The 26,288-nt window shown below is 39.2% G+C and overlaps 1 protein-coding gene and 1 non-coding gene across 3 annotated transcripts; one reads left to right on the forward strand and one right to left on the reverse strand.

Annotated features, from left to right (window-relative positions):
- UBXN8 (UBX domain protein 8) lies at positions 1-25,424 on the forward strand. 2 transcript variants are annotated; one of them, XM_030832613.2, is made up of 8 exons: positions 1-141; positions 3,105-3,227; positions 4,772-4,842; positions 11,144-11,266; positions 13,338-13,475; positions 14,922-14,963; positions 21,655-21,729; positions 24,550-25,424. In XM_030832613.2, exons 1-8 carry the CDS (start codon positions 54-56, stop codon positions 24,715-24,717), a joined length of 828 nt encoding a protein of 275 aa, XP_030688473.1. In that variant the 5' UTR covers positions 1-53; the 3' UTR covers positions 24,718-25,424. The 2 variants fall into 2 exon arrangements, with proteins under 2 accessions (XP_030688473.1, XP_030688484.1); XM_030832624.2 differs by lacking the exon at positions 21,655-21,729.
- On the reverse strand, positions 18,622-18,728 carry LOC115841173 (U6 spliceosomal RNA). The gene has a single exon (XR_004034733.1). It is a non-coding gene; the product is annotated as a U6 spliceosomal RNA (small nuclear RNA).
- Positions 25,425-26,288: the final 864 nt, after the last annotated feature.

A 26,288-nucleotide genomic window follows, 5' to 3' on the forward strand; every position in this document is an offset into this window, starting at 1 on the left:
AGGAGAAACCGGAAGGGGCGGGCCTTCCGCCCGGAAGCGGGGCGCCCTCCACTATGGCTTTTCGTGGCGTTGTTGGCGTTTTCCTCCTTGCTGCTCTCCCGCTCTTGTGTTTGGAGCTCCAGCGTGGGATCCCAGATCTGGGTAAGTGTTGGCTTTTCCCTCTTGGTGCTCATACCCAGGTGACGGTCCTGTGAACGTTGCGTAGAATTTCCGTTTCCCAGCCGCGTCCCCTCTAGGCAGCTTTGACTACGATTCCCAGGCTGCACCGCGCCTGCCTCCGTTTTCCGGCGCGGGTCCTTGGGGGGAGCGAGACTTCCGCCGCCTTGGTGAAGCCGACTCACCTTGGGGAGGCCGACTCCCCTTGGCGCAAAAAATCTCTCCAGATCTGGTGAGGTTTTGCGTGAAAGGGGACTGAGGCAGAAAGCACATGAACAAGCATATACACGGCTTTCAAATTGTGTTGAATGCTCAAGAGGAAATAAACAGGTTGATGTGATGTAGGCCTACTGAGGAATTTAAGCAGAGATTTAAATGATGATAGGAACCACCACTTTGAAAAGCCGGGAGAAAACATTCCAGACAAAGGAATTGTGATGCGTTGGAGGAAAAGGATGAAGAAAATTGAGGCTGGATCAAGGAGACTGACTTAAGAGGGAGATTGGCTCAAGGTAGAAACATTCATTTAGCACGTACTGTAAACCAAAGTCTAAGTGTTTATTCATTACCTCATCTAATCCGCTTTACAATCAGAGGGTGGGTACTATTATAATCCCTTTTTTACAGTTGAGGAAACTGAGATATAGGGAGGTTAAGGGACTTACCTAAGGTTTTAAAACAGGTCACTGGGTTCTGTGTGCAGAATGTTTTGTAAGGAAGCTGCAAGGCATCTTAGGCTTCTGAAGTAGGGAAGTCGTGATGATTGTTTGATGGTTGGCCTGACTAGGATAACAGAGGAGGTGAAATGTGCACAGATTTGGGATATTAGCCAACTAGGATTTGTTGATGGATTAATGATTCGGGTGAGGGAAAGGAGATTCAAGGATGGCTCCTACATGTGGAGTTGAACAACCGCAAGCCATTGGTGGTGCCAGTGATAAAGGAAAAACTGAAAGGAAACTGGTGGACCAGTGGAGAATCAGTTCATTTTTGGACATATTATTGATCAGTTTACATGTCTGTTTCCCTCTTTAAACTCAGTCCTAAAATTAGAGACTGTGATGAAACCGAGCTTTGTATATTTCCTCTCTTTCTCCCTACCCCCCAAGAAGTCAGGTACCCAGAATGTTGCTTGAAATAAGAAATTAAAATGCTTTTCAAAAAATCTACAGAGATTCTCCAGAAGTCTCAAGCAGTATTGGAATCTAACAAGACCTTTATCCAAATGATATACAGAAATGTTAAACTCACACTTATTCCAGAATTTACCTGCTCCCTTACCTTAAAGAATTCACCCTTACTTTGCTCATCTAGAATCTTCTACTTTGCACTAATATTTGAGTCACTAGTCAATGAGAAGGTGTTTACTCAGGGTTGCAGCAGGAGATCTGTTCACATGATCAGCTCTGACCACAGAGGAACGTACTTCCTGAGAGCAGAGACCCCTCCTCCCCCTCCTCCCCTCCTCCCCCCTCCCCCTCCTCCCTCTCCTCCCCTCCTCTCCTCCTCCCCTCCTCTCCCTTCTCCCCTCCTCCTCCTCCTATTGAATTAAAAGGGAAGAGGAGTGTTCATTCACCTGGGCTATATTTTTGGACATGCATTGAAAAATGATTCCTGTCTTTTTCTACTCTGTAAAAGCCTTCATTGCTGATACATTTTTACTTGTACTTAAGCTAAATACTTTAATGCTGGTTCCTCACGTTTGTTATCCTTTGAAGTGCCCTGCATATGGGCTCTTGAGAATAGGTATAAACAAAGCAAAACAAAACACCTCAACTTACTTTTAAAAATTTTTAATTGAGAGGTGCACACATTAATCTAGTTCTTTTGTATTCACATATGACATTTGAAATTGCTTGCTTGCTAGAACAAAAAGCAATATATGGAACATAAATCCTATAACACAACCGTTTCTCTAAATACCAATACTCTAGGTGTCAAATTACTTTTGAAATGACCACAGTTACCTGAGATTTAATCTTGTGTCATATTGAGCAATACCTGAATCAGTAGTAATGCTGGCCAAGGTTGGAAGGGCTGTAATGCAAAAGAAAAAAAAAAAAACTTCGCTAAACAACTTTAAACTACTTTTTTTTAAAAAAAGGATTATATATATATATATGTTTTCAGTTAAAAATTAAGTCTGTATATATAATTCCTTCTTTAATTGTCAGTTAATTGGCTAACTGCCAGCCCCCATCACATTGGTAAGATGGTTCCTCTGTATGTCTGTCTGGTAACTTTTGAGAATTATAAAACAACTAAAAATTCCTGGAGGGTAGAAACCATTTTTTATCCTACTTTATATCTACACTCCCTCACCATTTGGCAAGTTGTATTACACAAAGTAGGTACTTGTTACATTTCTGCTGATTAATTTTCATCTTGGTTCTTAAGGTAATACAAAACCAAATTTTTTACTTTTTTTCTAGGCAAACATGTATCTAGTAATTTTATTTACATATGATAGAATAAATATTGAGAAATAGAGAAGTACAGAGTTGCATAATTTAACTGTCAGAAATAAGAATTTGCTGTTTCAGTGAGAGTGACTATTTTTAAATAGAAGTAGAATTTGATAAGATGATACCATCACAATTTAATTCCCAATTATGTGGATAATTTTCTTCCCTTCTCTGGGAAGAAGGGAAACCAGAATTTATGCATTATTGATAGTCATATATTTATAATGTAGCCAATCACTCGAATTCTACTTATATTCCTGAGACATAAGATGTTCTAGAATCATTTTCTGAAAACTTGCTCTGGTAATGACAGTCATTATGAATTTTGGCACCCAAAGGAGACTATATGAAAAATTTTAAGACAGTTGCATACCTTAACTTTTACTGTACTTTTCCAGTACAAATGATCTTCTAATGTGTTAATACCTAGTATCAAGAAAAATGTTTTGAATTTTAATTGTATTTTTCTTTAACCTTTATAAGGAATCAAAGATCTAATTTTGCTGTGTGGCCGGATTTTCTTACTGCTTACTCTCCTTACATTAATTATTTCTGTGACTACCTCATGGGTTAACTCGTTTAAATCTTCCCAAGTTTATCTGAAAGGTAAGTTTATTGTTTATGCTACCCTTTTATACTTTTCTACCGAAATTTTTTTCCTTTATTTATTCTAGAACTTTGCACAATAAGAATCATTTTACCATTCATTTGTGCTGTGTAATTTCAAGGTAGAGTAATCATTACAACTTTAGTTACAACTTTGGATAGGCTATAAATCCCAATGTTTTTATGAGAAATTATACTTTTTTCTTGTATATACATTTGAAACTATAGCATTTCTGCACATTTGCTAATTTTAAATTGTCTGTGTGTTTGTGCAGCTTAACTGCTGTTCGGTACGTACAGCTTGTAAACTGTTCTACAAATGGTAGCTATCTATCATTAAGATTAAGAGTTAAAGATAATTTATTTTTCATTCCATTCTGGCAGTTTTTATTTACTCACTTATATCGTATGTATAGTTAAGTGCTCTTAATTTTAGGAAACCATGCTTGTTCTTATTTTTGTTTTGTTTTGTGGTAAGTAAAAGTTTGTGTTAGAAGCCTTTTAAAACAATATTGTAGTGACTTCCCTGGTGGCGCATTGGTTAAGAATCCGCCTGCCAATGCAAAGGACACGGGTTCGAGCCCTGGTCCGGGAAGATCCCACATGCCATGGAGCAACTAAGCCTGTGTGCCACAACTACTGAGCCCGCGTGCCTAGAGCCCATGCACCGCAACAAAGAGTAGCCCCCACTCACTGCAACTAGAGAAAGCCTGCATGCAGCAACGAAGACCCAACACAGCCAAAAATAAATAAGTAAATAAATTTATTTAAAAAACAAAACAAAAAACAATATTGTAGTTCACCTCAGAACAGATGAATCCTGAAACTAATGTATACATTCTTATATCCTATTAGAAAGAAGCTTGCCAATAGTGAATTTGGTGCATTATGTTCTGTTTTACTGTTTATTTATTTATTTAAATTTTATTTATTTATTTATGGCTGCATCGGGTCTTCGTTGCTGCACGCGGGCTTTCTCTAGTTACGGTGAGCAGGGCTACTCTTTGTTGCGGTACACGGGCTTCTCATTGCAGTGGCTTCTCTTGTTGTGGAGCCCAGGCTCTAGACGCTCGGGCTTTGGTAGCTGTGGCACGGGCTCAGTAGTTGTGGCTCGCGGGCTCTAGAGCGCAGGCTCAGTAGTTCTGGCGCATGGGCTTAGTTGCTCCGTGGCATGTGGGATCTTCCTGGACCAGGGCATGAACCCGTGTTCCCTGGATTGGCAGGTGGATTCTTAACCACTGTGCCACCAGCGAAGCCCCATCGTTATTCTTGAAGGCTCCTCACCAAAACTGTAACACACAATACATGTCAGAGAATTTTTGTTTTCAGAATAGACCTTTTCTTACAGAAACAAATTTCTTGCAGATTTCCTTGTTTCAACTGTCTGTGTGTATCTCGTTTTCATTATTTGAAAAATACAGTCTGTTTTTTGAAGGCTTTTCTCTCCCAAAATGTGAAGATCTACAGAAGATTTTCAGAGAAAATAACATTCAACATACTGATACTTGGGAATTAAAAAGTACTTATATGTTTTGATGTCTTAGAAGAAGAAGAGAAGAATGAGAAAAGGCAAAAACTTGTGAGGAAAAAACAGCAAGAGGCACAGGGTGAAAAGGTAAAGCATACGTTTCAGAGAGTATATAAAGAGAATACAAAAATGTCTGGGGCATTTTAAATTTAGGTCTGTTGCTTTATGTGTTTGTGTTCAGATTTTTTTATTATTGAGGTCAAATTCTCATGACATGACCATCTTAAAGTGTATAATTCAGTGGCAGTTAGAATATTCACAATGTTGTGCAACCACTACCCCTGTCTAGTTCCAAAACATTTTCTTCACTGCAGGAGAAAACCCCATACCCACTGAACATTTATTTCCCCATTCTCCACTCCTTCCATCCTCTGGCAACCAACAATCTGCTTTCTGTTTGTATGGATGTATCTATTCTGAATATTTCATACAAGTGGAATCATATAACATGTGACCTTTTGTGTCTGGCTTCTTTCACTTGCATAATGTGTTCTGGGGTTCATCCATATAGCATATATCAGTACTTCTTTCCTTTTTATGGCTGAGTCATATTCCATTGTATGGACAGATCAGAATTTGTTTATCTATTCACTGATAGACATTTAGGTTGTCTTCACCTTTTGGCTACTGTGAATCGTGCTGCTGTGAATATTTTCGTGCAAGTATTTGAATACCTGTTTTCAATTCTTTGGGGTATATACATAGAAATGGGATTGCTAGGTCATATGGTAATTCTATATTTTAACTTTCTGAGGAATTGCTAAACTATTTTCCACAGTGGCTATACCATTTTGTATGCCCACCAGCAGTTTCTGAGTGTCCCAGTTTCTCTGCATCCTCACCAACATTTATTATTTCCACCCCTCACCCCCCCAGTACTCATCATAATGTATACGAAGTGGTATCACATTGTGGTTTTGATTTGCATTTCCCTATTGACTAATGATGTTGAAATCCTTTTCAAGTGCTTGTTGGACATTTGTATATCTTCTCTGGAGAAATGTCTGTTTAAGTTCTTTGCCTGTTTTTAAATTGGGTTGTTTGTCTTTCTGTTATTGAATTATAGGAGTTCTTTATATATTCTGGATACTAAACTCTTATCAGATATCTGATTTGTGAGTATTATCTCCCATTCTGTGGATTGCTTTTCACTTTTTTGTTATTGTCCTTTGATGCACAAAAATGTTTTTAGTTTTGATGAAGTCTAGTTATCTATTATTTTTGTTGTTGCTCACGCTTTTGGTGTCATATCTAAGAATCCATTGCCAAATCCAAAGTCATGAAAATTTACCCCTATATTTTCTTCCAAGAGTGTATAGTTTTAGTTTTTATATTTAGGTTATTAACCTACTTTGAGTTAGCTTTTGTGTATGGTGTGAGATGAGAATCCAATTTCATTCTTTTTCATGTGGATATCTAGTTGTCCCAACAGCATTTGTTAAAGAAACTATTCTTTCCCCATTGAGTAGTGTTGGCACCCTTGTTGAAAATCAGTTGGCCATAGATATATGGGTTTATTTCTGGGCCCTCACTTCTATTCCATTGCTTTATCTATATATATCTATCCTTGTGCCAGTACCATACTATTTTAATTACTGTAGTTTTTTAGTAAGTTTTGAAATCGGGAAGTGTGTGTCATCCCACTTTGTTTTTCTTTTTCAGTATTGTTTTGGCTGTTGAGGCCCCTTGCAATTCCATATGAATTTGAGGATTGGCCTTTCCATTTCTGCAAAAAAGGGCTTTGGGATTTTGAGAAGGATTGCATTTAAATCTGGGGATTTTTTTGGGTAGTACTGACATTTTAATGATATTAAGTCTTCTTTGCTGCGAGGAGTATTGACATCTTAATTCTTGCAATCCATAACCATGCAATATCTTTCCATTTATTTCTGTCTTTAATTTCTTCCAACAATGTTTTGTAGTTTTCAGTGTACATAGCTTTCACCTTCTTGGCTAAATTTATTCCTAAGTATTTTATTCCTTTTGTTGCTATTATAAATGCAATTGTTTTCTTAATTTTCTTTTTTGATTTTTCATTACTAGTGTATAGAAACACAAATGATTTTTGTGTGTTGATCTTGTGTGCAGCAATTTTACTTATTTTTTTATTAGCGCTAGTGGTTTTTGTGTGTGGATTCTTTGGGATTTTTAATGTATAAGATCGTATCATTTGAGAATAGGGATAGTTTTACTTCGTCATTTCCAAAAGCAATGTCATTTATTTCTTTTTCTTGCCTTATCACTCTGGCTAAAACTTTAAACAGTGTTGAATAGGAGTGATGAAAGTAGGCATCCTTGTCTTATTCCTGATCTTAGAAAACTTTTAATCTTTCACTATTGAGTATGATGTTAACTATGGATTTTTTCCTAGATGCTTGTTATGTTGAGCAAGTTCCCTTCTATTCCTTGTTTCTAAATAATTTCATCATGAAAGAGTGTTGAATTTTGTCAGACGCTTTTTCTTCATCAATTCAGGTGATCATGTGGTTTTTTTCCCCCCTTTTGTGTTATTAATATGTATTATATTAATTGATTTTATTATGTTGAAGTATCTTGCATTTTTGAGATAAATTACACTTGGCATTGGTATATACTCCTTTCAATAAGCTGTTGGATCAGTTTGCTAGTATTTTGTTTAGGATTTTTGCATCTGTATTCATAAGGGATATTGGTCTTTAATTTACTTGTAGTGTCTTTGCCTTGCTTTGGTATCAGGATAATGTTGAGCTCACGGAATGAGTTAGGAACTGTTCTCACCTCGTCTGTTTTTTGGAAGAGTTTGAGAAGGATTGGTGCTAATTCTTCTTTAAAGGTTTTATAGAATTTAGTGGTGAAACCATCTGGTCCTGGACTTTTCTTTGCTGGGAGGTTTTTTTTTTTTTTTTTTTTTGTGGTACACGGGCCTCTCACTGCTGTGGCCTCTCCCGTTGCGGAGCAGAGGCTCCGGACACGCAGGCTCAGCGGCCATGGCTCACGGGTTCAGCTGTTCCGCGGCATGTGGGATCTTCCCAGACCGGGACACGAACTCATGTCCCCTGCATCGGCAGGTGGACTCTCAACCACTGCGCCACCAGGGAAGCCCCTGTTGGGAGGTTTTTAACTACTGACACAGTCTTACGTTAGGTCTGTTGAGAGTTCCTATTTCATGTTGAGTCAGTTAGTTTAGGTAATTGTGTGTTTCTCAGAATTTGTCCATTTCATCTTGGTTATCTAATTTGATGGCATACAATTGTACATCTTTATAATCCTTTTTATTGCTGTAATGTTGATAGTAATTTCCCCACATTCATTTCTGATTTTAGTTGTCTTCTCTTAGTCCAGTTAAAGTTTTCTGGAATTTGTTGATCGTTTTAAAGAAACAATTTTTGGTTTCATTGGTTCTGTTGTTTTTCTATTCTATTCTCTGTTTATCTCTTCCTTATTATTTGCTGCTGTGTGCTAGCTTTGGGTTTAATTTGTTCTTTTTCAAGATTTTTAAGGTGTAAAGTTAATGATTTGATATATTTTCTTCTTCTTTAATTAGATATTTACAGCTGTAACTTTACCTCTGAGCACCGCTTTTGCTACATCCCATCCAAGTTTGGTTTTGCTAGCTAGGAATTGCATTTACCATGGATGATTATCTAACAGGTAGCATTTGGGCAGTTGCCAGATTGATGATTGACCTTTGTAAAAGAGGAGACTCATTGTGGACTTTTACCTAAATATTAAAAACATAAACCCTTTACAAAGGCCTAGGTACAAAGGCATTAAAATTTTGACATCTACCACTTGTTTTTCCGGTGAGCAAATTATTCCTTTTTTAAGTAAACAAGTGAAGGCTGAAAAAAGATCCCAAGAGTAAAAGCCTATATATTTGTTAGGGGGTGGGAGTAGTTACTGTTTAATACATTTGTAACTACCCTGATCTGAATTCAGTAGCAAGGAAAGTGTCCTTGCGAGATCTTTTGTTAAGAAGTTCTCTTGTAAATATTTGAGCTTCTAATGTTTAATGTTATTTCCTGTGGAAGTTACTATTCATTTTTAAAGATTTGCATGTGAGATGGATTAGTTAACTATAATTCCATCTATATGCCAATTATATACTAATTGGCATCTGTAATTCCTGAGGGTTCGGAAAAAAAGTTGGGATTCTTCTGTTTGGCAAAAGTCTAAAAACTTTAACCCTCTGTCTTCTCTCTTTGGACAAAGGGAAACTAATAAATCAGTATCTCGCAGTGTATCTATGTACATGGTGAAGTGCCCAGCCTGGGCAGACATGTGCCTGGTGATGCATAACACTTTTGAGTCTTTGGATTCTAAAAAGGTGATATTTCTCCTCAGACACATGATTGATAGTTTGATTTGGTATAGAATTACAGGTTGAAAATCATTAGAATTCTGAAGTATTGCACCATTATCCTCAAAATTCCAGTGTGGTTTTTCAGGTTCCCTTTTTCTGTTTGTTAGTTCTAGTCTCCATTTTTCGCGTCGGAGGCTTTCCTTAATCATCTGGTAATTCTTGGCTCCGTCCTTTCAGTTTAAGAATCGTACACTAAAAGCTAACTGTTGGTGTAAGTATTTGTAAAATTTCATCAAGCTTTGTGTTTTACTTCAAAGAAAAAGGAAGATCAAGCTAATTGGAATTTCTGTGTATGGGAGCAAAGCTTGATGGGTTGTCTGCTGATATAGGGTAGACACCAATTTAACTGTAGGGTTACTGAGGAGTAAGTTAGCTTTGTCAGTATCTCTGGGTTTCTCTTTTGCAATTCACCTCCTCTAGACAATGCATCTCCATTCTCCCAGGTTGGGCGGGGGGGGTGGGGGGGGCGGGGGAGGCTCTTAAGGCCTGGCTGCCAGCAATCTGAGTCAAGTTGGGAAGGGCTGGGGAGTGTCACCTTCCAGTGGGTGCATTTTCATGTGCTCTTTCTGTTTTAGTTTGCATTCCTGCCCTCCACTAGGCCTGGATCTGTGACTCAGCAGCCTTTCTGGTTCATATTCCCAGAGAATAAACCTTCATGCCTGGATGTGTGGTAGAGTAGTGGGTCTGGGGGTCCAATAACTCTTTTATAATTTTCCCCCGTTTTCTTTAAGAAACTCAGATGCAAGGAATTGGAATAGTCCTAATCCTTGGTTCAGTACAAACTCATTGTGAGACAGGCTGGGACCTGGGACCCTTTACTGCAGTTCTTGCCCCTGGACAAAGCAACAGAATACAAAGAAACTATAAGGGACTAAACATAACAGCATGCCTGTGCAATGGGACAAATTATGAACAATAAGATACAAAAAGGCCAAAATCCAACTGCGTCTCCTGAGGTGCCAGGAGCAGAAGCAGGGTACTGCTCGTGACCCCTGCACACAGCACCACCATGGGGGTGGGCAGGCCACCTAAGCGCCCCTCCAGGCCTCGCCTCACCCTATTTAAGGGACCAGCTCACCCCCCTGCCCCAGGGAGTGAGCAAGGGAACCTGCTGCTTGTTCCCGCTCCCAGGTGCTGCAGCAGGAGTCCCAGTAAAACGTCGCCTGAATTTCTCACCTGGCTTCTTACCAACTCTGTTGATTAGAGTCCCAGAACTCAGGTTGGTAACACTTGGCTGATGCATGGTTTCCTCCGACACCCCCAATATTAGCTCTGCCTCTCACCCTGTGTCCCCGCCAGGGAACCTGGTGTCTCTCTTCCTGAGCTGTTCCAGTCTGTGGCGTGCACGGCTGGCTTCCTGTTGCTGTCATCCTTTGCAAGCACCTAGGTTGCAGTTTTCTCACTCAGATCAGTTATCATTCCTCTATCTGTCCTTACATATAGTGGTTTGGGGGTTATAGTGTTTCTCTGTTTTTCATTGGTGATGGAATTAGGGTTTCTGTTTCTTGTTCCCTTGGTTGTTTTGGGGTGATTTTTCAAGAGGCAGGGGAGGCAGAAATAATTTCACTCTGTCATCTTAAAACCAGAATCTCCATGTCTTTTGAGTCTAAAAATATTTTCTACTTTACCATGATCGAGCAACATTTAATTAATGCTCTTCCAAACCAGTTCATGCCTTAGGCATCATGCCGTGAGCAAACAGCTTTGGGTTTAAGTTCCTGGAAGTCAAAGGCCTTGTCCTCTACATCTTTGTATTCCAGCCCCTCGTAAATTTTTTGTTGCATTGAAAACACGTTGAAGGATATATAGGTACACTGCCATACAAGCAGAAGTGTAGAACATTTGTTTTTATTTGCATTAAACACGAATGCAGATTTTTAGAGAGTGATGCAGAAGTGGAGGATGTTGCTTTTTTGGCAAAATTGAATTAGTGTGAAAACACCGTTTCTTACTTGGTTCTTATTTACAACATTATAGACAATGTAAATAAGATCTTAGGAATGTTAATGTATAGTAACACCACCTAATTTATGTTTTTTGGAACAGGCCAGCAGATACATAGAGAATGTTCTAAAACCACACCAGGAAATGAAATTGAAAAAGCTGGAAGAACGCTTTTATCGTATGACGGGTGAAACCTGGAAGTTAAGCCATGGTCATAAACTTGGGGTTAGAAAATATTATATTTTGAATTCTGCTACTGCTTATGTTTTCTTTAGCATGTATTGATTTTTAAAAAATTACAAATGATTAGTCCAGTCTATTTTTTAGGAGTCTTTATTTATAATGATTGTATATCAGTTTTTATTTAGCATATTAGTATGTCACAAGTGTTTAAGTGGTTTTTGATGTCTAAAGAGTATATAACTTAGATTCTCGAAAAGCTCTAACAGAAGGCAGTCTTTGAGAAAACTGTTGACCAAATCACATCTTTCATTTGAGGGAATTCCGATCTCTAAGGTATTATAAGCTCTCGTAATATTCATCATGTTTAGCTTTGTTTTTTTAAAGCCAAATTGACCTTTGACTCTTTTTTCCTTTGGCATTGAGTATGAATTTTGTCATTTGCTAATGGATATTTACAATGTTAAGTTTTCTTACAGAGAAAAAAAGGCTATTCATAAAGGAATTCGGTTTTAGAACTGGCCGCAGACTTTTTGTGTAAGATCCTTTCTGTCCCAAAGACATTGTTGGTTTTTTTGTTTTGTTTTCTTTTGCTTTCTGTTTATACTGCACCTTTCACCATTTTGTAAAGAAAATGATCCAGTAGAGGTAAACAGGATTCTGACAGTGAAGCAGAGTGTTTGTGTTCATTTCGTAATGGTAAATATGTCATAAAACAATCAAGCGTGGGTAATGAAATTAATGTGAAAGACGGCAACATAAAATGCAACTACTCTATGTAGTGACTTCACTTCTGAGTTGCATTTGTCTTGTTAGTTTTGTATGTTAGACATTGACAGCCTGACCTTAGCCTGCCACGTTTCTTTCTGAAACGGTCACGGTGTGAATTAGTCATTCTGCCCCTTGCTTTTAGGCTATGTCTCCATGGTACTACTAGTATATATTTTAACCTAATTAATGGAGACAAAAGAAAGTCAGGGAGCGAGCAGACTGTTGGTGTTATGACCTGAGACTCTAGGAAGGAAAGTGTACCCATTGCTGATCCAGCCCCTAGTTTTGCAGTGAGGCGGCTTAAGTTTGGCCAGTTAATTGCTCAGGATCAATATCTCAATTTTTTTTTTTTTTTTTTGCGGTACGCGGGCCTCTCACTGCTGTGGTCTCTCCCGTTGCGGAGCACAGGCTCTGGACGTGCAGGCTCAGCGGCTGTGGCTCACAGGCCCAGCCGCTCCGCGGCATGTGGGATCTTCCCGGACTGGGGCATGAACCCGTGTCCCCTGCACCGGCAGGCAGACTCTCAACCACTGCGCCACCAGGGAAGCCCTAGTATCAATATCTCTTGACTCCCATGCCCCATGCTCCTTCCAACAAATTCTCTTAGGATAAAGGAATGGGGTAAACAGCCCACCAAAATGGTGCCCATTTTTAGTTTGATAAAGAGAACTTTTCAAAGGTCAGTACATATAGAAGAAAGGCATTATTGAACTAATAAGTATATATTTGAGACTTTGACATTTAAGTGAATTATCTTGCTAAGGAAAAGGTTTTAATAGATAATAAAAAGTAATCTTTAAGATTTCTGGAATAAAATCCTATCCCTCCTAAAGTGATTAATTCAAATGGAAGATCAAAGTTTGAATTTGAGAGCTAAAAGATATTTATATATAACAAGATACTAGGGCCACACGCAGCTATGGAAGTATTGCCTGGTCACATGCATAGACCTGTGTTTTTACACACATGTTCTATTTTCACAGCCTTTTAAAGACACAGTCTCTTGCACTGCTTTGCTTCCTTTACTGCAGGGAGGAAAGGATATTCAGGTTTTCTTCTTTCTTCTTACTGAAAAACTTAGGGGTCAATTAAAATGGAATGGTCCCTCTCAGCCTTGTACTATCAGAGGGAGCCCCAGAGCTGGATCAGGGTGGTTTCTATGAGACGTTAGTTAAGTTCCATGTTTTTTTGGTCTAAGGAGATAATGCTTTAAATTTCTGGGTCTAATAATGACTTAATTATATTGTTTTTACTGAAATGCCATCAGGGTAAAAGAAATAACCATTGTGAATAGAATAAAGTCGATAGAGAACATCTCTTTAGAACTTGTCTTGTTTTTGACCAGGGTGATGAAGATTTGGTGCTTGAAAGTGAGAGTCAGACATCTTCTGAAACATCAAACAGAGAAGCAGCAAAGAGATGGAACTTGCCTAAGCCTGTAACCAAAGTTTCACCACCCGCTGAACAGCCCACGCAGAAGGAGGTTCATTACTTAATGCCTGCTCACTGAGCTGTATCCGCGTGCAGTAAGAGTATTGTTCTGTGGGTGAAAGTGTTATACTGAGGGAAGATTAGGACTGGCTTTTAATCCAGATGGTGTCTCCATCTGGATTCATTAAGCTTCAGCTTCATTAAGAATCACTTTTCCTGTTTAATATTAATGTTCTGAGCCAAACTTTAGAAGGAATCTAGGAAGATAAATGGTGATAAATTTAGAAAATAGTTCTTTTTGAGGAAGTAATTAAATTATATAGAAATGAAAAATATTATGTTTACGAAGGGAAATATTCCTATGGGTAGGTAAGACACAATGACGTCATATTTAGTGAGCGGCTCGTATTAATAACATGAGTGTATCACTGTTCTCAGCGGCCCTTCTAGGGAATGAGTTAGCAACTGTTCACTTTGGAATGATGCCCAGGTTTATCAGTCCTTTTTTTCTTTCAAATCTTTAATCCCTAAGTTGACTATGATTTGGAGCTGGTTGAGGTTGAAATAAGTCTGTTTTTATTGAGTCTTAGGGAAAGCTAGTAGGCTATCCAGTCCCTAAAAGTAGTTTCTAACATATTGCTTTTCAGTCTGAGGTTTCCTGGTCCCTTCATGGAGCTTGAGAGTAAGAATCAGATCATTGAACTATGTCTAACATTTAGTCCATAGGACTAATTAAAATTTCAAGATTCTTTGCTTTTTGTTAATAGCACAGATTATCTCATGCTGATGGTAACCTTCGGTTGACTGTCACATATGCTTTTTATACCAAAGAAAAACAAATGGTTTATTTAATAAATGCAGTTAATGTTTGTTAGACAAAATGTTATAAAACATGGAATCTATGGTATTAAAAAATAAAAAGCATCCCGGAGGGGAGGTGAAATTGTTCATAACAAGTGTTTTAATGAGAGAAAATGGTCCGTACATCTGTTTTTTTAATAGATTAACAGAAATAGGGAATCATGAGTAAATCATGAAAGCAACCAAAGTGAATGGTGGTTATCCAGTCCCCTAGAAGATGCTGGTGAAGAAAAATAAATATGCACTCATCTTACTGCGTATATGTATGAACCAAAATAATTTGGGGGTCTTATTGGACTTAATTAATATTTACCCTGTTTCTGTAAGTAGTACATTTTTGTATGATGTCTTGGAACATCATAAACACGGAGTTCTTTAAATGTGTGTAGATGGTAGCTATCGTCTCAAATCCTCCTTTTATGATCTACTGTTAGCACAAAGCTGCTTATCCAAAAATGTTTATTAAGTGAGTCTCGTTCTCACTGTAAATGTTTTATAAATATATATTAAAAGAAAATATTTCATTAAGGATAGATATGTCCAAACACTGTATCGAAAGGAACTCTTCATGTTGAGATTATTTTTTTCTTCTTCAGACTGTTTACATTCCTGTTACTAAATACTTATTTTTCTTTAGGTTCTTGATTTACCTGAGGAACCTCCTGAAATAGCTGAAGAAGTAAGCTTATTTTTTTTCTCTTTGAAAATTAAATATATTTTCTATTTTCTTTAATATCAAGTAAGTACATTTTATCTAAATTTGGGTTTAGATGGGAATTCCCTGGTGGTCCAGTGGTTAGGACTCGGCACTTTCACTGCTGGGGCCTGGGTTTGATCCCTGATGGGGGAACTAAGTTCCCACAGGCCGTGAGGTGTGGCCAAAAAATAAATGAATAAATTTGGGTTTAGAGAGGAGAGACAGCACAGTGCTTATGTGACTGCACTATGATTAGACCTTGTTTTGATATGGGGTAATATCAAACTCCTCATCGCGAGTCCTATTTTGGAAGCCTGCTGTCTGCCGAGCTTGTGTTTCAAAGCCCTCCCACTTCATCAGGCAGAGATAGGATACTCGGGCTTTTCCAAAACTTTAGGTCAGCAAATGAGTTACCTATTAAAACAGAATCAAAATAGGCAGATGACTTCAAATTGTAGTTTTCCCCTTAAAGAGAAAATGAAGAAAGCAGCTACTTTGTAGGTGTTAGAATTGAAGGCTGGTTTGGTGTTTGCACAGCGGGGTTGGACTGAGCCCCCGCCCCGCTGCATTGAGCTGCCCTCTGCCCAACTTTGTCATAATCTATGCTGCCTTCCTGCGGTTGCCCAGCTCAGTTTCAGACAGTCTCCAATGTACGGGAACACGTGTCTTTAAAACCACGAAGTGGCTTAGGCAAAGGAGAGCTGGATGGTTTTCCATTTCCTGAGGCTCAGCAGCTGTTACACTCCCTGAAAACCATTTTTGAGACAGCCATGAAAGCCATAGGAGGGTCTCTTTTTTGTCAACGCATTTGCAACATTTAAGTTTAGTATTTTGGATGTCTGAGGAAAATCTGAAAGTCATACAGAAATAGAGACAACGAAGTGTGCGATCAATCCTCAGGAGAATCACAGTCCCCGGGAGAAACTCTATTTAAGGAAAAACCAAACGTCTAATTCCTCCCTGTTACACCCATCAAATCCATACCCATGACATGTTTGTCCTGAGCCTCCTGCACCCTCACCTCTCCTTAAGCTCTGGGTTGGTATCCATAATAAACACTTACAATACAGGAGTGATTAAGTACAGCTCAGGTTGACAGGGAACACCTTTTAAGAAGTTACTGGGGCTTTAAAGCACGTGATGTTACTCCTGCAGGACAGCAGTCTGTCACCAAAGGTGATGACAGACATTCAGGTTGTCAGTGAATCCTTTGAAATTGTACCTTTTTGTGATTATAGGTAGAAGGACAGTGTTCTTCAGAATCTCAGGTCTGTGCCCTTTTAGGAGACCTCAGGAGACCTCCACCCAGAGGCATTTGATGTTGCTCTCCTCTTTATAAGAGTTATTCATAGTTATTCCACTTTGTTTCTTTTCTACCCTTTTCCCATACTGGGTAGATGACATTTTGTGCTACACTTAGTAAAGTGTATGTCAGAGTAATGGAATTTTAGAGCTGGAATGAACCTAACTGAGATCTCATCCCGTCTCCTCACTTGAAGCTGAAGCCACAGGCAGGAGTCTCCGAGGTCCCTGCTGGGAGAGCCCTGGCCCTCTGGCTGTGCCAGAACTTTGCCTTTATTTTCGCTAGGAGCAGTACTATCCCTGTTTTCTTCTCCCTGCTCCTGTTTGCTCTTCCTCTGGCTCTGCTCTGATTTTTGGTCCTCTTTGCTCTTTTCTTGGTTAATAAAGTCAACAAAATTAAGGTAAATAGTTGTTACCTGAAAATCACATGTTAAACGTATGCACCGTATATATAGTATATATATAGTTAAATGCACTGTATATATATAGTATTAATGAGGTACAAGCAACTTTATATTATGTAATGAAGCTTTATGAAGAGTGCTGCTAATATATAGTTGATACTGGTTGATACTTTTACAGTGTATTCTACACTAATCAAGAAAAGCAAATAAGTATTGGAAGATTTTGATTCTATTAGAATCATCATTGGGCAAGGCATTTTCCACCTGTGCAGTTGCTACTGCTCATAGATTTCTAAGAATTCAAAGCATAAATTCCTAATTCCCGCTAACCATTCACCAGCCATTAGTTTTACCTCCTTGCATGACTCTCAGTGTCGCAGTCCCTCTTTCAATAACGCTCCTGTTCTCATTGACCTTGTTATCCTACTCTTGATCTAATGGCCTGTTTCTGGGCAGTTAGCCTGGTCCCTCTGGACATCTGCCTGGCTTTTCCCCTCCCTTGTGATTGACTGTTTCCTAATAGTGAAAGTAGACCTTAAGTGTGGAGTGTCATCATCATCATCAAAGTTAAAAACAAGAAAAAGAAAGCATTCTAGTTTGGGGAGTGTGCCTTTCTAACCCATCCTTTACCCTATCACCCTAAAGAAGTGTTTTCAAAGTTAAAAAGGCACACTTGGAGTAGGCAATGAGTGCTTTGCCACAGTTACCCAAGATTTTAGGATGTTTGTAAGTTGTGTAGTCATATTGTTTCTGGCTTTCTGCAAAGTACCATTTTGTATTTGGCCAACTTTGCAACTTTGCTCTGGTATCATAATCATGATATATCATCATACATAAAGCTTGCCGTGGGGCTTCCCTGGTGGCGCAGTGGTTGAGGGTCCGCCTGCCGATGCAGGGGACGTGGGTTCGTGCCCCGGTCCGGGAGGATCCCACATGCCGTGGAGCGGCTGGGCCCGTGAACCATAGCCGCTGAGCCTGCGCGTCCGGAGCCTGTGCTCCACAATGGGAGAGGCCACAGCAGTGAGAGGCCCAAGTACCGCCAAAAAAAAAAAAAAAAAAAGCTTGCCCCATCATAACTAATATATTTTAATCCTCAAGCTACACAACTATTTCATGAGTCCATATGTAAAAGAATAATTTCACTTTTAGGAATACTGGAGGTTATAATTTTCAGGAAATTCTCTATTTCCTTATTAGTTAGGCCCATTAAATGTGTGATGTCACCCACAGCATAGAGGGACTTTTTTTTTTTTAAATTTCTATTGGAGTATAGTTGATTTACAATGTTGTGTTAGTTTCAGGTGTACAGCAAAGTGAATCAGTTATACATATATCTACTCTTTTTTAGATTCTTTTCCCGTATAGGCCATTGAGAGACATCTTTTTTTTTTAATATATGAATTTTATTTTTGTATACAGTAGGTTCTTATTAGTTACCTATTTTATACACATCAGTGTATACATGTCAATCCCAATCTCCCAATTCATCACACCACCATCCCCACCCCTCTGCCACTTTCCCCCCTTGGTGTCCATACGTTTGTTCTCTGTGTCTCTATTTCTGCCTTGCAAACCAATTCATCTGTACCATTTTTCTAGATTTCACACATAAGTGATATTATACGATATTTATTTTTCTCTTTCTGACTTACTTCACTCCGTATGACAGTCTCTAGGTGCATCCATGTTCCCACAAGTGACCCAATTTCTTTCCTTTTTATGGCTAAGTAATATTCCATTGTATATATGTACCACATCTTCTTTATCCATTCATCTGTCTATGGGCATTTAGGTTGCTTCCATGACCTGGCTATTGTAAATAGTGCTGCAATGAACATTGGGGTGCATGTGTCTTTTTGAATTACGGTTTTCTGTGGGTGTATGCCCAGTAGTGGGTTGCTGGGTCATATGGTAATTCTATTTTTAGTTTTTTTTAAAATATGGAACGCTTCATGAATTTGCGTGTCATCCTTGCGCAGGGGCCATGCTTATCTTCTCTGTATTGTTCCAATTTTAGTATATGTGCTGCCGAAGCGGGCACTATTTTTAGTTTTTTAAGGAACCTCCATAATGTTCTCCATAGTGGCTGTGAGGGACATCTTTATAATTCTTTGTTGCTCGGGAAGGAACTAACATTCATTTTAAAGGTTATCAGAACAGAATGAAGTTTTCACTGTGTGTGTGTGTGTGTGTTTCTGTATATGTAGTAGCTGTGGCTCTATAATAATAAGCCATATGAGAAAATTCCTGTTATAGTGGAAGCCTGCTTGGACTTAGGAGCAGACTAATAGATGAGTGAACTAATGGCTAACATGAATTTCTGATAAGGGAGTGGGGAATCTGAAACATAATGCAATTCTTAAGCATTATACCCTGATTTTTTTAAGTGCCTGTTATGTATTTCGTATTACAACTATCCATAGAGTTCTAAAATAATACAGTAAGATTTTTTTAAATGAGAGGGAGAATTAACTCACGGTAGTCTAGAATTCACAATAGAATAGTTACCATATGTTACTCTTCTACTTTTAAATTGAAAAGACAATAAGTGTAGAATTTAAGATAATTTGAAAATAGTTTTGTAAATCATCATATTGTTACCATAATACCATAGCAACTATTTTCATTATTGTATGCTATCTTATTTCATTCTAACGGAACTACATTTTAATTATTGCTGCTACTTTTCATTTAGATTTCATTTAATAATCTGTGTTTGGGACAGTGATTTACTTTCCAATTTACACTGTGTCCCAGGCCTTTTACCCATTCATAGGCCAGTCCACTAGACTGTCAGTAATCTTAGGAGAAATTGTACACCCACCTTTCACAGTAATTGTAATGACAGAACAGTAGCTGGGTTTCAAACAACGATTGTTCATTTCTCTTAAGTATTTAATCATAATAGAAAATGTTAACTCACTGTATTTTTTTTTTAATTTAAAAAAATTTTTTTTTTGTTTTTTTGTGGTATGTGGGCCTCTCACTGCTGTGGCCTCTCCCGTTGCGGAGCACAGGCTCCGGACGCGCAGGCTCAGCGGCCATGGCTCACGGGCCCAGCCGCTCCGCGGCATGTGGGATCCTCCTGGACCGGGGCACGAACCTGCATCCCCTGCATCGGCAGGCAGACTCTCAACCACTGTGCCACCAGGGAAGTCCTGACCCACTGTATTTTAACCTTAGTTTTTCTTAAAGCATTTGGCTTTAAGTATCCTATCAGAGCATTAAAGTTTGAACAAAACCTCACTGTAAAAGTTAAGTTTTATTGTTTCTAAAAATAAGCATAATTGGCTTTTAATCAGTGATTGTTAGTTTGTGATTTCTTTATTATAAAATTTTCTTTAGTAGAAGTAGTGACAGAGCTAAAGATTGCACTGATTTGGGTATGAGTCAAACACCTTACCTACTTGAATAGAAATATTTTCTAACATGGCTTTCCTGAAGGGTGGTGGGTGCTGCTATAAAACCACCATTTCTGCAACCTGTGCTGCCAACAGAACTCCCAGGACAGTTGGGATAATGTTGACCATAGTAAAGGGTTTCCTAACGGTAAATAACGAACATCAGAATTAATAACTAAATCGTCATCTTTTCTTGTTTTTAAGTTGAAGTATAGCTGATTTACCGTGTTGTGTTAGTTTCTGGTGTACAGGAAAGTCAGTCGGTTATACATATATACACGTATTCTTTTTCATATTTTCCGTATGGTTTATCACAGGATTTTTTTTTTCTGGCTTTATTTATTTATTTTTGGCTGAGTTGGGTCTTTGTTGCTGGGCGTGGGCTTTCTCTATTTGCAGCAAGCGGGGGTTACTCTTCGCTGTGGTACACAGGCTTCTCATTGCAGCAGCTTCTCTTGTTGCATAGCATGGGCTCCACGCGTGTGAGTTTCAGCAGTTGTGGCTTGCAGGCTCTAGAGCGCAGGCTCAGCAGCTGTGGCACACGGGCCTAGCTGCTCTGCGGCATGTGGGATCTTCCTGGACCAGGGATCGAACCCGTGTCCCCTGCATTGGCAGGCAGATTCTTAACCACTGCGCCACCAGGGAAGCCCTATCACAGGATATTGAATAGAGTTCCCTGTGCTATACAGTAGGACCTTGTTGTTTATCTCTTTTATATAGAGTAGTTTGTATCTGCTAATCCCAAACTCCTAATTTATCCCTCCCCGTACCTGCTTTCCCTTTTGGTAACCATAAAGTTTGTTTTCTATGTCTGTGAGTCTGTTTCTGTTTCATAAGTTCATTTATATCATATTTAGATTCCACATACAAGTGATATCATATGGTATTTGTCTTTCTCAGCCCACTTAGTGTGATAATCTCTCGGTCCCTCTCTTTTCTTCTTAGAGTGTCCTTTAATATACTAGCACGTTGCAAGCTCTTTTTAGCTGTTTAACTCTTTTATCAGAGGAAAGATGGTGGGGAAACTCAACATGTAAAACGGACAAAGCTGCTCCCAGGAGGAGGGTCTCCTGCAGCCCCAGCAACCAGGACCGGCTCCAGGCTTGTCTCTCATTTGCACACATGTTGTAGGCATGGAGCACAGCCTACAGTGTTGGAGTGAAAAGGGTAGCTTTTTGTTTCCTTCCAGTCTAGTGTTTGTCTTGTCTGCAGACTCTGAGGTGGCCCTGGATCTTCTTGGTTTGGTAGGTCACTTTCAGAGCCCAGCTGCAGTGTTGATGTTGTCTGGCAGACAGAAGCCTTGCGTCTCGGTGTCCTCTCTGGAAGGTTCTGTCACTGGTCTTCTCAATCAGTGGGAAGATGTTTTTCAGGTTTAGAAGAATTATTTCTGTGTTTAGGGTGAATTTTATCTGGACCTTAATTTTTGTGTACAACTCTCAGAGCTAAATTCCTACAAAACTCCATGTGAGCTTTTAGAACCGTGTACAGGTGTTTCGTAGGAGTAGTGGTTTTGGAATTGCAAAGAGCAGTGGTTGAAATTCTCATTTGAACATTTTTATTCCTCAGGTCGTGACTGTTGCTCTTCGATGTCCAAGTGGGCGTGTCCTGAGGAGAAGGTTTTTTAAGTCTTGCAGTTCACAGGTGAGGAGAATCATATTTGGAGAAAATTTTTTTTTTTTTTTTAAAGAAGATGTTGGGGGTAGGAGTTTAGTATTTTATTTATTTATTTTTGCTGTGTTGGGTCTTCGTTTCTGTGCGAGGGCTTTCTCTAGTTGTGGCAAGTGGGGGCCACTCTTCATCGCAGTGCGTGGGCCTCTGACTATTGCGGCCTCTCTTGTTGCAGAGCACAGGCTCCAGGCGCACAGGCTCAGTAGTTGTGGCTCACAGGCCTAGTTGCTCCACGGCATGTGGGATCCTCCCAGACCAGGGCTCGAACCCGTGTCCCCTGCATTAGCAGGCAGATTCTCAACCACTGCACCACCAGGGAAGCCCTGGAGACATATTTGTGTTGAATTTGGCAATAGTTTATTCCCATGCAGGGAGGAGGTGTTTTCAATTGTCTGTACTCCCATCAGGTGAGGATAAATGGGATTTTTTTTCTTTTTAAATTTATTTTTTGGCTGTGTTGGTCTTCGTTGCTGTGTGCGGGCTTTCTCTAGTTGCGGCGAGCAGGGGCTACTCTTTGTTGCAGTGCACAGGCTCCTCATTGCGGTGGCTTCTCTTGTTGTGGAGCATGGGCCCTAGAGCACACAGGCTTCAGTAGTTGTGGTGCATGGGCTCAGTAGTTGTGGCTCGTGGGCTCTAGAGTGCAGGCTCGGTAGTTGTGGCACACGGGCTTAGTTGCTCCGCAGCATGTGGGATCTTCCCGGACCAGGGCTCGAACCTGTGTCTCCTGCATTGGCAGGCAGATTCTTAACCACAGGGCCACCAGGGAAGTCCTGGTAAATGGGATTTATATGTACTCTACGTGGAAGAAATTTGGAGAATTAGGTATGCTGAGCCTTCTTGAACTGTGATTTTTGCATTCAGATTTTTTTCAGTTCTTTTTTTTATTTGTTTTTTGTTTTAATTACATTTTCACAGCTTGGTGGGTAAGATACTTTCAAAGCTTTTGGAAGCAGGTGGTATTAACTTTGTTCTTATTATCCCTGATGGATTATTAACGTAAACCCCATTGCTTGTATGTAGTTTTCAGGTCATTCTTTAAAGCTTGTTTCTTTTTGTTCTAATAGACTTATTTTTTTCTTTTGAAAACAATACTGTGTTCACTAGCAATAATTTGAAAAATATAGAAAAGTAGAAAGAAATTTTAATCTGCAGTCCGGCACCAAAGCCAATTACTAATATTTGGGTGTATTTCTACTTTTAAGTGCATTTGAACATATTATGTGTGTGTTAAAAATTTCTGTTATTATTTAACTAATTTTCTATCCTTACTGTTGCATTTAACCTTCTATGTCAAGAATACTATAAACCATAAAAAAAATACTGACAGATTTGACTACATAAAAATTTTTAAATTCTATAAAGTTCATCAAGTTAAAAATTTGGAAAAGTTATTTTTTTCTATAAGGAGCTTATACAAATCAAGGAAAAGAAATACCTTAGTGGGCTTCCCTGGTGGCACAGTGGTTAAGAATCCACCTGCCAATGCAGGAGACACAGGTTCGAGCCCTGGTCTGGGAAGATCCCACATGCCGCGGAGCAACTAAGCCCGTGTGCCACAACTACTGAGCCCACGTGCCACAACTACTGAAGCTTGCACGCTAGAGCCCGTGCTCCGCAACAAGAGAAGCTACTGCAACGAGAAGCCCGCGCATCGCAACGAAGAGTAGCCCCTGCTCACCACAACTAGAGAAAGCCCGCACGCAGCAACAGAGACCAAACACAGCCAAAAAAAAAAAAAAAAACACCTCAGTGGAATGTTAGGCTTCACTTAGAATCAGAAAAATGCAGATTAAAATGGATCCCGTTTTCTACCTATCAAGTTGTCAAAGATCAAAAAGAATAGTACCCAGTTTGGGGCAGTGTGTGCAGAAAACAGGGATTCTTATTAATTGTTCATGTGAATGTAAGTCAGACCACTGTTCCTGTGGGATAATTTATCAGTATATATTTTAAAATACATCTTTTGGCCCAGTAATGCCATTTATGAGAACTTATTCTTTGGAAATAAGACAAATGGTCAAAGGTATAAGTGTTTATGGAAGGATTGGTTAAAAGAAGGCATATTCATGTATGGGAAAATTATGACACTCTATGACATAATACACATTTATTACGTGGAATATCAGTGGGTACATGGATGGTGGTAGAAGTCAGGGATTATCTATAATTGATACACCACCATCCTCTGAGAACATTCTGTCATTCAGCTTTCTTCCTAAAGCAACAAACCATCCTTTAGCAGGCATTATTTTTAGGCAATAATAAATGGAAATTTGGACAATTACTAAGGGAATCTTCATGAAAGGAAATGTGATACGTTTATAGGGATGGCCCATTGAATATTGGGTTATCAAAAGGCAGAGTCTCTGGGACATGGACATGTCTGTTGTGACAGTTCCTGGGTGATTTCGATGTGGACTGTTGGCTTAGATTATAATCTAAATGACTTTTTTCCCAAATGCTAACCTTTTGTTCTTAACCTTTTTATTGGATAATCTTTCCATTCCTGTTTGGTTGGGGCTTTCCTAATTGTTAAATGCTTCTGCTGTCTGTAGGTGCCAGTAGTCCCTAGGCCTTCTCTGAAACAACAGGTATTAAAGGTCATTCACATCTCAAAATTCATGGCATGCTCTTTTCCTTTAAACTCTTGAAAGTTCCTTTGAAAGGTATGAAAGTTCTGTTTCATGACTCCTAGGGGCATGGTTTAACAATGAAAGAATCGTAAAATATTATGGTGATCTAGAGGGACACAATTTTGTACAGTATTTGGTAACTAAGCTTTTTATCTTTTAGGTCTTGTTTGACTGGATGATGAAAATTGGGTACCACACATCCCTATACAGCCTTTCCACTTCCTTTCCCAGAAGGGCTCTGGAAGTGGAGAGAGGCTGGTCACTGCAGGACGTAGGAATAACTGTGGATACTGTACTCAACGTGGAAGAGAAAGAACAGAGCAACTAGTTAAGAAATGCGAACCACCTGTTCTCCATGAAATCAGTTATGCCATGACCTTACAGGACAATAAAGGATTCACATTAAAATCATGCCATACCTTGATTGCACTCAAGGCAGTAAACACCTTAATGTTGGTCTCCATGGAACCATATGGACATAAAGGATTAGAAAAGGACTGCTCTCTGCATATAGTAATTTTTGGAGTGTGCCATCTTACAGTGTACCAAATGAGGACGAGATAGAAATATATACAGTAAGGTGCTCGCTCATTCGTATTTTTGCTAGCTGATGCCATTTATCAGTTTCTGCCTCTTCCGTCTGTTTTGCCACATTGAACATTTCACAGTTCAGCCAAGCTCTTTAAAGTCTTACCAGCCGGAATGTTTTTTCTGCTGTAATTCTAGAAATTCAACTTTGAAGGCGTGTCAAAGCTCTTTTAAGGCTTTAAAGTTCTTTTTGATAGTAAACATTGTATGTACTAATGTTAACTAATGTTTGAGATTTATTTCATTTTGTCTTGCACTGAAGTGTAACATTTACAACATTCCAGGTGGATCAGTATTTTTAAAGATAAAACAATGAAACCAGTGTAGGTGAGTTTTTAAAATATATCTGGTCATTTCATTTCCCTGCTTAGACTCCTGTAATGGTGCATCCACGCACTGTAATGCCAAGTCCAAACTCCAAGGCTGGTATAAAGGCTCTTTGTTCTAGCCACGCCCTTTCTCTTTCCCATCTGTCTTAAGGAGTCAGTTTAAGTTGGCTCCTCTGTGTGTTGCCCTTTATTTAATGCTCCTTTATTCCTCTTCTGTAGAATTTATTACATGTATTATAGCTGTGTTTCTGTCTTCCCAAATACGTAATTCCTTAAAAGCAAGGATTATATCCTTTTTTCCCCTGCAGAAATACCTAGTGTCTAGTAATGCTTCATACAAAATGTTTGAAAATAATAAGTTGTCTCAACCTTTACCTTTTTTTGTCTCTGGAATATTCCACATTGAAAAAGATGAAAAAAAAATCTGATTATAAATTAATTATAAAAGCATTGGGAAACCAAGTTACAGAAACAAAAATAAAATCACCCATAATCTCAATACCCAGAAATAAACATGACTGACATTACAATTCTGCTGGTCCTGCCAGACTTTTCTATGCTCATGTGCCATTGATTAAAAAAAGAACAAAAGACCTCATATTTTTAGACATTTTGGAAAAACCGATTACCAAGTAATTATGCTACTTAGGAAATGTGATAGCAGGCTCCGAGGTGGTCCCCGCTGATCCCTGCCCCCGGCTGCCACATCTTAGTGTGCTCTTCTCCCTCATTGTACCAGGGTTGGTCTGTGCAGCCAATTAAAGTGAACAGAAACGGTGTGTGTCACTCTGAGATTAGGTTATACAAGACTGTGGCTTCTGTCTCGGTGTCTGTCTGTCCGGTCACTCACATGGGGGAAGAAGTCGTGTTGCGGGCAGCCTCCTGGAGAGAGGCCTGTGTGGCACGGAACTGAAGCTTGCCAACAGCACCGGGGCTTGTGCAGTTATGTGGGAAGTGGAAAATGGAGCTAACGAATTAAGAG

The sequence above is a fragment of the Globicephala melas genome, chromosome 21, assembly GCF_963455315.2.
Source record: "Globicephala melas chromosome 21, mGloMel1.2, whole genome shotgun sequence".
NCBI classification, from domain to species: domain Eukaryota; kingdom Metazoa; phylum Chordata; class Mammalia; order Artiodactyla; family Delphinidae; genus Globicephala; species Globicephala melas.